The sequence below is a fragment of the Cherax quadricarinatus genome, chromosome 7 (assembly GCF_038502225.1).
Source record: "Cherax quadricarinatus isolate ZL_2023a chromosome 7, ASM3850222v1, whole genome shotgun sequence".
NCBI lineage: Eukaryota > Metazoa > Arthropoda > Malacostraca > Decapoda > Parastacidae > Cherax > Cherax quadricarinatus.
The window spans coordinates 25,351,903-25,364,550 of NC_091298.1; the positions used below are offsets into that span (position 1 = coordinate 25,351,903).

General features: G+C 40.1%; 1 protein-coding gene across 1 annotated transcript in view; it reads left to right on the forward strand.

Moving 5' to 3' along the window:
• Positions 1 to 12,648, forward strand: part of LOC128687000 (serine-rich adhesin for platelets-like) — a 42,503-nt gene that overhangs the window by 22,879 nt on the left and 6,976 nt on the right. Inside the window, exon 4 of the mRNA XM_070082106.1 lies at positions 96 to 12,368. Within this exon, the coding sequence (XP_069938207.1) occupies positions 96 to 12,368 (12,273 nt within the window). The remainder of the gene's footprint in view (positions 1 to 95; positions 12,369 to 12,648) is intronic.

A 12,648-nucleotide genomic window follows, 5' to 3' on the forward strand; every position in this document is an offset into this window, starting at 1 on the left:
GTAGGTCTCGACACTGTGGCGAGTGATCTGTTAATATCACGATGAATCAAGTTACGTAAGAGGCGATTACTATAAAGACCAGGTTTAATTTTCAGATTTGCGGGTAACCGGTGGCCAAAACCGGAGCTGCAACAACACAACTGAGAACCCGAGGCTGCAGCAAATGTTCTCTGCATTAGACACCGTCTTCCAAGGAGTAGAGCATCTATCACAGTTGGTGACGCAGGCTTGTTCCGATCCAACCACGACAAAGCAATGGCAGGATATATATGAAGACACGTTCAAGCTCACTAGCTTGCTTGAGAAAATTCAGAAAAGATTGCCAAAAGTAGTAAGCGGAATTAACGTAACCAATAATTCCTGTCCACCAGTGGAAACCCGTTTAAAGCAACTGGATGTCACATACGGTGATGACTCTCAAGGTTCACATGGCTCTGGCCTCTATTTAGATGTGAGGACAGAAACGATCACAAAGAGAGGGTGCTCACATATCAACACTTTCAGAAACATGATGCCAGCAATAAGAGGTTTCACGAATAGTCTGGGAAATCCGTGTGTAGTCGTCACGTCCACAACATACACAACATTCCCAGTATCAAGCACACCACCAATATCATCAGCATCGGTAGTAACAACTGGAACATCGAAAGTTACAAGGACAACATCAGAAGAAACTCCAAAATCTTACGCATCTGGAACGACATCTAGTGGAACAACAATGCTTACAGAAATTCCTACAATATCTGTATCTGGTACAACACCTACTGCACCGACAACAGGACCTGGAGAAACCCTTTCAATTTCGGTATCTCGAACAACACCAAGGTCACCAACAACAGGACCTAGAGAAACTTCTACAAGTATTGTATCTGGAACAACACCTACTGCACCAACAACAGGACCTGGAGAAATCTTTTCAACTTCGGTACCTCCAACATCAACAAGTTCACCAACAACAGTACCTAGAGAAACTTCTACAAGTATTGTATCTGAAACAACACCTAGTGGAACAACATCAGTACCTGGTGAAACTCTTTCAACTTCGGAATCTGAACCAACACCCACTGGAACAACAACAGGACCTAGAGAAACTTCTACAAGCAGTGCATCCGAAACAACACCTAGTGGAACAACAACAATTAACAGACAAACTCCTACAACTTCTGTTTCTGGAAAAATACCTACTGCACCAACAACAGGACCTGGAGAAATCCTTTCAACTTCGGTACCTTCAACAACAACAAGTTCACCAACAACAGGACCTAGAGAAACTTCTACAAGCAGTGAATCCGAAACAACACCTAGTGGAACAACAACAGTTACCAGAGAAAGTTCTACAACTTCTGTATCTGGAACAACACCTACGGCACCAACAACAGGACCTGGAGAAACCTTTTCAACTTCGGTACCTCCAACAACTAGTTCACCAACAACAGGACCTAGAGAAACTTCTACAAGCATTGAAACCGAAACAACACCTAGTGGAACAACAACAGTTACCAGAGAAAGTTCTACAACTTCTGTATCTGGAACAACACCTACGGCACCAACAACAGGACCTGGAGAAATCTTTTCAACTTCGGTACCTCCAACAACAACTAGTTCACCAACAACAGGACCTACAGAAACTTCTACAAGTACTGTATCTGAAACAACACCAAGAGGGACAACAACAGTACCTGGAAAAACTCTTTCAACTTCGGAATCTGAACCAACACCTAGTGGAACAACAACAGGAACTAGACAAACTTCAACAAGTATTATATCTGAAACAACACCTAGTGGAAAAACAACAGTACCTAAAGAAACTCTTTCAACATCGGAATCTGAGCCAACACCTAGTGGAACAACAACAGGACCTAGAGAAACTTCTACAAGCATTGTATCTGAAACAACATCTAGGGAAACAACAACAGTACCTAAAGAAACTCTTTCAACTTCGGAATCTAAACCAACACCTAGTGAATCAACAACAGGACCTAGAGAAACTTCTACAAGTATTGTATCTGAAACAACACCTAGCAGAACAACAACAATATCAAAAGAAACTCTTTCAACTTCAGAATCTGAGCCAACACCCACTAGAACAACAACAGGATCTACAGAAACTTCTACAAGTATTGTATCTGAAACAACACCTAGTGGAAAAACAACAGTACCTAAAGAAACTCTTTCAACTTCGGAATCTGAACCAACACCCACTAGAACAACAACAGGACCTAAAGACACTTCTACAAGTATTGTATTTGAAACAACACCTAGTGGAAAAACAACAGAACCTAAAGAAACTCTTTCAACTTCGGAATCTGAACCAACACCTACTGCATCAACAACAGGACCTAGAGAAACCTCTACAAGTATTGTATCTGAAACAATACCAAGTGAAAAAACAACAGTACCTAAAGAAATTCTTTCAACTTCAGAATCTGAACCAACGCCTAGTGGAAAAACAACAGGACCTAAAGAAACTTCTACAAGTATTGTATCTGAAACAACACTTATTGGAAAAACAACAGTACCTAAAGAAACTCTTTCAACTAAGGAATCTGAACCAACACCCACTGGAACAACAACAGGAACTGGAGAAACTTCTACAAGTATTGTACCTGAAACAACATCTAGGGGAACAACAACAGTACCTACAGAAACTCTTTCAACTTCGGAATCTAAACCAACACCTAGTGAATCAACAACAGTACCTAGAAAAACTTCTACAAGTATTGTATCTGAAACAACATTAATTGGAAAAACAACAGTACCTAAAGAAACTCTTTCAACTTCGGAATCTGAACCAACACCCACTGGAACAACAACAGGACCTAGAGAAACTTCTACAGGTATTGTATCTGAAACAACAGCTAGTGGAACAACAACAGTTAACAGAGAAACTTCTACAACTTTTGCATCTGGAACAACACCTACTGCACCAACAACAGGACCTGGAGAAATCCTTTCGACTTCGGTACCTCCAACAACAACAAGTTCACCAACAACAGGACCTGGAGAAACTTCTACAATTGTTGTATCTGAAACAATACCTAGAGGAACAACAATACCTAAAGAAACTATTTCAACTAAGGAATCTGAACCAACACAAACTGGAACAACAACAGGACCTGGAGAAACTTCTACAAGTGTTGTATCTGAAACAATAACTAGAAGAACAACAACAGTAACTAAAGAAACTCTTTCAACTTCGGAATCTGAGCCAACACCTAGTGGAACAACAACAGGATCTACAGAAACTTCTACAAGTATTGTATCTGAAACAACATCTAGGGGAACAACAACAGTACCTAAAGAAACTCTTTCAACTTCGAAATCTGAACCAACACCCACTGGAACAACAACAGGATCTAGAGAAACTTCTACAACTTCTGCATCTGGAACAACACATACTGCACCAACAACAGGACCTGGAGAAATTCTTTCGACGTCGGTACCTCCAACAGCAACAAGTTCACGAACAACAGGATCTACAGAAACTTCTACAAGTATTGTATCTGAAACAACACCTAGTGGAAAAACAACAGTACCTAAAGAAACTCTTTCAACTTCGGAATCTGAGCCAACACCTAGTGGAACAACGACAGAATCTACAGAAACTTCTACAAGTATTGTATCTGAAACAACACAAAGTGGAAAAACAACAGTACCTAAAGAAACTCTTTCAACTTTGGAATCTGAGCCAACACCTAGTGGAACAACGACAGAATCTACAGAAACTTCTACAAGTATTGTATCTGAAACAACACAAAGTGGAAAAACAACAGTACCTAAAGAAACTCTTTCAACTTCAGAATCTAAACCAACACCTAGTGGAAAAACAACAGGACCTGGAGAAACTTCTACAAGTATTGTATCTGAAACAACATCTAGGGAAACAACAACAGTACCTAAAGAAACTCTTTCAACTTCGGAATCTGAACCAACACCCACTGGAACAACAACAGGACCTAGAGAAACTTCTACAAGTATTGTATCTGAAACAATACCTAGAGGAACAACAACAGTACCTAAAGAAACTCTTTCAACTTCGGAATCTGAGCCAACAACTAGTGGAACAACGACAGGATCTACAGAAACTTCTACAGGTATTGTATCTGAAACTACACCAAGTGGAAAAACAACAGTAGCTAAAGAAACTCTTTCAACTTCAGAATCTGAGCCAACACCTAGTGGAAAAACAACAGGATCTAGAGAAACTTCTTCAAGTATTGTATCTGAAACAACACCTAGTGGAAAAACAACAGTACCTGAAGAAACTCTTTCAACTAAGGAATCTGAACCAACACCCACTGGAACAACAACAGGACATGGAGAAACTTCTACAAGTATTGTATCTGAAACAACATCTAGGGGAACAACAACAGTACCTAAGGAAACTCTTTCAACTTCGGAATCTGAACCAACACCCACTGGAACAACAACAGGAAATAGAGAAACTTCTACAAATTCTGCATCTGGAACAAGACCTACTGCGCCAACAACAGGACCTGGAGAAATCCTTTCAACTTCGGTAACTCCAACAGCAACAAGTTCTCGAGCAACAGAACCTAAAGAAACTTCAACAAGTGTTGTATCTGAAACAATACCTAGAAGAACAACAACAGAACCTAAAGAAACTTCTACAAGTGTTGTATCTGAAACAATACCTACAGGAACAACAACAGTACCTAAAGAAACTCTTTCAACATCGGAATCTGAACCAACACCTAGTCGAACAACAACAGGACCTACAGAAACTTCTACAAGTACTGTATCTGAAACAACACCTATTGGAAAAACAACAGTACCTAAAGAAACTCTTTCAACTTCGGAATCTGAGCCAACAACTAGTGGAACAACGACAGGATCTACAGAAACTTCTACAGGTATTGTATCTGAAACTACACCAAGTGGAAAAACAACAGTAGCTAAAGAAACTCTTTCAACTTCAGAATCTGAGCCAACACGTAGTGGAACAACAACAGGATCTAGAGAAACTTCTACAAGTATTGTATCTGAAACAACACCTAGTGGAAAAACAACAGTACCTGAAGAAACTCTTTCAACTAAGGAATCTGAACCAACACCCACTGGAACAACAACAGGACATGGAGAAACTTCTACAAGTATTGTATCTGAAACAACATCTAGGGAAACAACAACAGTACCTAAGGAAACTCTTTCAACTTCGGAATCTGAACCAACACCCACTGGAACAACAACAGGAAATAGAGAAACTTCTACAAATTCTGCATCTGGAACAAGACCTACTGCGCCAACAACAGGACCTGGAGAAATCCTTTCAACTTCGGTACCTCCAACAGCAACAAGTTCTCGAGCAACAGAACCTAAAGAAACTTCAACAAGTGTTGTATCTGAAACAATACCTAGAAGAACAACAACAGAACCTAAAGAAACTTCTACAAGTGTTGCATCTGAAACAATACCTACAGGAACAACAACAGTACCTAAAGAAACTCTTTCAACATCGGAATCTGAACCAACACCTAGTCGAACAACAACAGGACCTACAGAAACTTCTACAAGTACTGTATCTGAAACAACACCTATTGGAAAAACAACAGTACCTAAAGAAACTCTTTCAACTTCGGAATCTGAGCCAACAACTAGTGGAACAACGACAGGATCTACAGAAACTTCTACAGGTATTGTATCTGAAACTACACCAAGTGGAAAAACAACAGTAGCTAAAGAAACTCTTTCAACTTCAGAATCTGAGCCAACACCTAGTGGAACAACAACAGGATCTAGAGAAACTTCTACAAGTATTGTATCTGAAACAACACCTAGTGGAAAAACAACAGTACCTGAAGAAACTCTTTCAACTAAGGAATCTGAACCAACACCCACTGGAACAACAACAGGACATGGAGAAACTTCTACAAGTATTGTATCTGAAACAACATCTAGGGAAACAACAACAGTACCTAAGGAAACTCTTTCAACTTCGGAATCTGAACCAACACCCACTGGAACAACAACAGGAAATAGAGAAACTTCTACAAATTCTGCATCTGGAACAAGACCTACTGCGCCAACAACAGGACCTGGAGAAATCCTTTCAACTTCGGTACCTCCAACAGCAACAAGTTCTCGAGCAACAGAACCTAAAGAAACTTCAACAAGTGTTGTATCTGAAACAATACCTAGAAGAACAACAACAGAACCTAAAGAAACTTCTACAAGTGTTGCATCTGAAACAATACCTACAGGAACAACAACAGTACCTAAAGAAACTCTTTCAACATCGGAATCTGAACCAACACCTAGTCGAACAACAACAGGACCTACAGAAACTTCTACAAGTACTGTATCTGAAACAACACCTATTGGAAAAACAACAGTACCTAAAGAAACTCTTTCAACTTCGGAATCTGAGCCAACAACTAGTGGAACAACGACAGGATCTACAGAAACTTCTACAGGTATTGTATCTGAAACTACACCAAGTGGAAAAACAACAGTAGCTAAAGAAACTCTTTCAACTTCAGAATCTGAGCCAACACCTAGTGGAACAACAACAGGATCTAGAGAAACTTCTACAAGTATTGTATCTGAAACAACACCTAGTGGAAAAACAACAGTACCTGAAGAAACTCTTTCAACTAAGGAATCTGAACCAACACCCACTGGAACAACAACAGGACATGGAGAAACTTCTACAAGTATTGTTTCTGAAACAACATCTAGGGAAACAACAACAGTACCTAAGGAAACTCTTTCAACTTCGGAATCTGAACCAACACCCACTGGAACAACAACAGGAAATAGAGAAACTTCTACAAATTCTGCATCTGGAACAAGACCTACTGCGCCAACAACAGGACCTGGAGAAATCCTTTCAACTTCGGTACCTCCAACAGCAACAAGCTCTCGAGCAACAGAACCTAAAGAAACTTCAACAAGTGTTGTATCTGAAACAATACCTAGAAGAACAACAACAGAACCTAAAGAAACTTCTACAAGTGTTGTATCTGAAACAATACCTACAGGAACAACAACAGTACCTAAAGAAACTCTTTCAACTTCGGAATCTGAGCCAGCACCTAGTGGAACAACAACAGGACCTACAGAAACTTCTGCGAGCACTGTATCTGAAACAGCGCCTAGTGGAAAAACAACAGTACCTATAGAAACTCTTTCAACTTCGGAATCTGAACCAACACCTAGTGAAAAAACAACAGAGCCTAAAGAAACTTCTACAAGTATTGTATCTGAAACAACACCTAGTGGAAAAACAACAGTTAACAGAGAAACTACTACAACTTCTTTATCTGGAACAACACCAACTGAACCAACAACAGGACCTGGAGAAACTTCTACAAGTGTTGTATCTGAAACAATACCTAGAGAAACAACAACAGTACCTAAAGAAACTCTTTCAACTAAGGAATCTGAATCAATACCCACTGGAACAACAACAGGACCTGGAGAAACTTCTACAAGTATTGTATCTGAAACGCAATCTAGGGGAACAACAACAGTACCTACAGAAACTCTTTCAACTTCGGAATCTGAGCCAACACCTAGTAAAACAACAGGATCTACAGAAACTTCTACAAGTATTTTATCTGAAACAACACCTAGTGGAAAAACAACAGTGCCTAAAGAAACTGTTTCAACGTCGGAATCTGAGCCAACACCTAGTGGAACAACAACTGGACCTAAAGAAACTTCTACAAGTATTGTATCTGAAACAACATCTAGTGGAAAAACAACAGTACCTAAAGAAACTCTTTCAACTTCGGAATCTGAACCAACACCTAGTGGAAAAACAACAGGATCTAAAGAAACTTCTACAAGTATTGTATCTGAAACAACGTCTAGTGGAACAACAACAGTTAACAGAGAAACTACTACAACTTTTGCATCTGGAACAACACTTACTGCACCAACAACAGGACCTGGAGAAATTCTTTCAACTTCGGTACCTTCAACAGAAACAAGTTCACCAACAACAGAACCTGGAGAAACTTCTACAAGTGTTGTATCTGAAACAATACCTAGAGGAACAACAACAGTACCTAAAGAAACTCTTTCAACTAAGGAATCTGAGCCAACACCTAGTGGAACAACAACAGGATCTACAGAAACTTCTACAAGTAATGTATCTGAAACAACACCTAGTGGAAAAACAACAGTACCTAAAGAAACTCTTTCAACTTCAGAATCTGAACCAACACCCACTGGAACAACAACAGGACCTGGAGAAACTTCAACAAGTATTGTATCTGAAACAACATCTAGGGGAACAACAACAGTACCTAAAGAAACTCTTTCAACTTCGGAATCTGAATCAACACCAAGTGGAACAACAACAGGACCTGGAGAAATCCTTTCAACTTCGGTACCTCCAACAGCAACAAGTTCACGAACAACAGAACCTAAAGAAACTTCTGCAAGTGGTGTATCTGAAACAATACCTAGAGGAACAACAACAGTACCTGAAGAAACTCTTTCAACTTCGGAATCTGAGCCAGCACCTAGTGGAACAACAACAGGACCTACAGAAACTTCTACAAGTACTGTATCTGAAACAACACCTAGTGGAAAAACAACAGTACCTAAAGAAACTCTTTCAACTTCGGAATCTGAACCAACACCTAGTGGAAAAACAACAGGACCTAATGAAACTTCTACAAGTATTGTATCTGAAACAACGTCTAGTGGAACAACAACAGTTAACAGAGAAACTACTACAACTTCTTTATCTGAAGCAACGCCAACTGAACCAACAACAGGACCTGGAGAAATTCTTTCAACTTCGGTACCTTCAACAACAACAAGTTCACCATCAATAGGACCAGGAGAAACTTCTACAAGTGTTGTATCTGAAACAATACCTTTAGGAACAACAACAATACCTAAAGAAACTCTTTCAACTAAGGAATCTGAACCAACATCCACTGGAACAACAACAGGACCTGGAGAAACTTCTACAAGTATTGTATCTGAAACAATATCTAGGGGAACAACAACAGTACCTAAAGAAACCCTTTCAACTTCGGAATCTGAGCCAACACCTAGTAAAACAACAACAGGACCTGGAGAAACTTCTACAAGTACTGTATCAGAAACAACTTCTAGTGGAAAAACAACAGTACCTAAAGAAACTCTTTCAACTTCGGAATCTGAGCCAACACCTAGTGGAACAACAACAGAATCTACAGAAACTTCTACAAGTATTGTATCTGAAACAACACTTAGTGGAAAAACAACAGTACCTAAAGAAACTATTTCAACTAAGGAATCTGAACCAACACCCACTGGAACAACAACAGGACCTGGAGAAACTTCTACAAGTATTGTATCTGAAACAACATCTAAGGGAACAACAACAGTACCTAAAGAAACTCTTTCAACTTCGGAATCTGAACCAACACCCACTGGAACAACAGGAGGACCTAGAGAAACTTCTACAACTTTTGCATCTGGAACAACACCTACTGCACCAACAACAGGGCCTGGAGAAAACCTTTCAACTTCTGTACCTCAAACAGCAACAAGTTCACGAACAACAGAAGCGAAAGAAACTTCTGCAAGTGCTGTATCTGAAACAATACCTAGAGGAACAACAACAGTTCCTAAAGAAACTCCTTCAACTTCGGAATCTGAGCCAACACCTAGTGGAACAACAACAGGACCTACAGAAACTTCTACAAGTACTGTATCTGAAACAACACCTAGTAGAAAAACAACAGTACCTAAAGAAACTCTTTCAACTTCGGAATCTGAATCAACCCCTAGTGGAAAAACAACAGAGCCTAAAGAAACTTCTACAAGTATTGTATCTGAAACAACACCTAGTGGAAAAACAACAGTACCTAAAGAAACTCTTTCAACTTCGGAATCTGAACCAACACCTAGTGGAAAAACAACAGTACCTAGAAAAACTTCTACAAGTATTGTATCTGAAACAACACCTAGTGGAAAAACAACACTACCTAAAGAAACTCTTTCAACTTCGGAATCTGAACCAAAACCCACTGGAACAACAACAGGACCTAGAGAAACTTCTACAAATACTGTATCTGAAACAACACCTAGTGGAACAACAACAGTTAACAGAGAAAGTTCTACAACTTCTGCATCTAGAACAACACCTACTGCACCAACAACAGGACCTGGCGAAATCCTTTCAACTTCGGTACCTCCAACAGCAACAAGTTCACGAACAACAGAACCTAGAGAAACTTCAACTAGTGTTGTATCTGAAACAATACCTAGAGGAACAACAACAGTACCTAAAGAAACTCTTTCTACTTCTGAATCTGAGCCAACACCTAGTGGAACAACAACAGGATCTACAGAAACTTCTACAAGCATTGTATCTGAACCAACACCTAGTGGAAAAACAACAGTACCTAAAGGAACTCTTTCAACTAAGGAATCTGAACCAACACCCACTGGAACAACAACAGGACCTGAAGAAACTTCTACAAGTATTGTATCTGAAACAACATCTAGGGGAACAACAACAGTACCTACAGAAACTCTTTCAACTTCGGAATCTAAACCAACACCTAGTGGAACAACAACAGTTACCAGAGAAGCTCCTACATCTTCTGTATCTGGAACAACACCTACTGCGCCAACAACAGTACCTGGAAAAACCATTTCTACTTCGGTATCTCGAACAACACCCAATTCAGAAACAACAGGACCTAGAGAATCTTCTACAATTATTGTATCTGAAGCAACACCTAGTGGAACAACAACTGTTTCCAAAGAAACTCCTACAACTCGTGTACCTGGACCAACACCGTCTGCATCACTAACAAGACCAAGTGAAACTCTTACAACTTCTGTGTTTAGAACAACATCTAGAGGACCAACAACAGGATCTAGAGAAACTTCTTCATCTTCGATATCTGGAACAACACCTAATATTTTAACAACGGGACCTAGTGAAACTGTTACAATTTCTGTATCTGAAACAACTCCTACTGGACCAGTAACAGTACCCAGAGGAAGTAGTACAACTTCTGCGTTTGGAACAAAACCTAGTGTATCTAGAGAAACCACTACAACTTCAGTAACTGGAACACCTACTGGACCAACAACAGGATCTAGGAAAACTTCTACAACTTCGGTAACTGGAACAACACCAAGTGTTTCAACGACTGGATATAGAGAAACTTCTACTACTTCTGTATCTGTATCTCCTACTGAACCAACGTCAGCACCCAGAAAAACTTCTTCAATTTCTGTATCTGAAACAACAACTGCTCCTATAACAACAGAAGTGAAAGAAATTCCTACAACTTCTGTATCTGGAAAAACTCCTACTGGACCAACAACAGTACCCAGAGAAAATAGTACAACTTCTGTATTTGGAACAACGCCTAGCGTACCTACAACAGGACTTAGGGAAACTTCTACAATTTCTGTATCTGGAACAAGATCTACTCGCCCAACAACAGGACCAAGAGAAACTACAACTTCAATATCTGGAACACCTAGTGGATCAACAACAGGATCCAAATTAACTCCTTCAACATCTGTATCAAGAACAACACATAGTGGACCAACAACTTTACCTGGAGAATTTAGTACGATTTCAATTTCTGGAACTTCTCAAGTAACATCAGGAAGACCTGGAGAAATTACTAAAACTTCTGGATTTGGAAAAACAACTACACCAAAAGTAACAACATCAGGGCTTTCAGAATATACCACGTCCTATATATCAAAAATATCAACTAAAGAGCCTATTTCAGTGTCCGTAACCTCACCTACTCAGGTTACTAGCACATCGTCTGAAAGTTTGCCTCCCACTGGCGACTGGACCTCCTCTTCACTAGCAAAGAGCACAGTAACCACTCCCTCGACGACTGAGGCTTTAGGCGTGACAACTGCTAGTATTTATCCCACATTCTCCCCTTCTTCTGGGGATCTCATTTCCTCTACCCGAATTATAACTTCTACATCGTCACCGTCTACTGCCTCTTCGTCGCCGATCACAACAGAACCCCCTGGATCAACTACGTCGTCTTCGATGGATACAACCACTAGCCCTGTTACTTCAACTGGAATCCCAACCAGCACCTCAACGTCAGCCACCACTAACGACTGTGTTACTGCCCCTCCATTAATAGCCACGCAGATCATTGATTTTAACAGGGAGTTGTCAGACTTAACGATGAAAATCGAGCAGGTTACAACGGAGTTGATCAAATGTTCAGGCGACAAAGAAAAGCTGAACGAAGTTAAAATACTCTCGTCGAACCTTGCAACTCTCCTTCAGGAGTTAGATAACATTGAGAGTGAACTGGAGAGCCTTCAAGGGTCTCGGCGCAGGTTCCTTCTATCCTCCTCATTACTGTCCCTCCTCAACACTGCAAGCAACAGGGCCGGAGGTAGGTGCCTCTGATCTCTGAGAGAGAGAGAGAGAGAGAGAGAGAGAGAGAGAGAGAGAGAGAGAGAGAGAGAGAGAGAGAGAGAGAGAGACAGACAGACAGACAGACAGACAGAGAGAGAGAGAGAGAGAGAGAGTGTGAACTGGTCGTACTAGGTAACAAATTTCAGCGAAAGTTGTACATAGCATATGTTTTTGAAGAATGCATGTTCTATAGTATGCTGACTTCAAAAAAAGGCTTCGTTATTTACAGCCTTTATAGATTCATAGAACATTAGAAA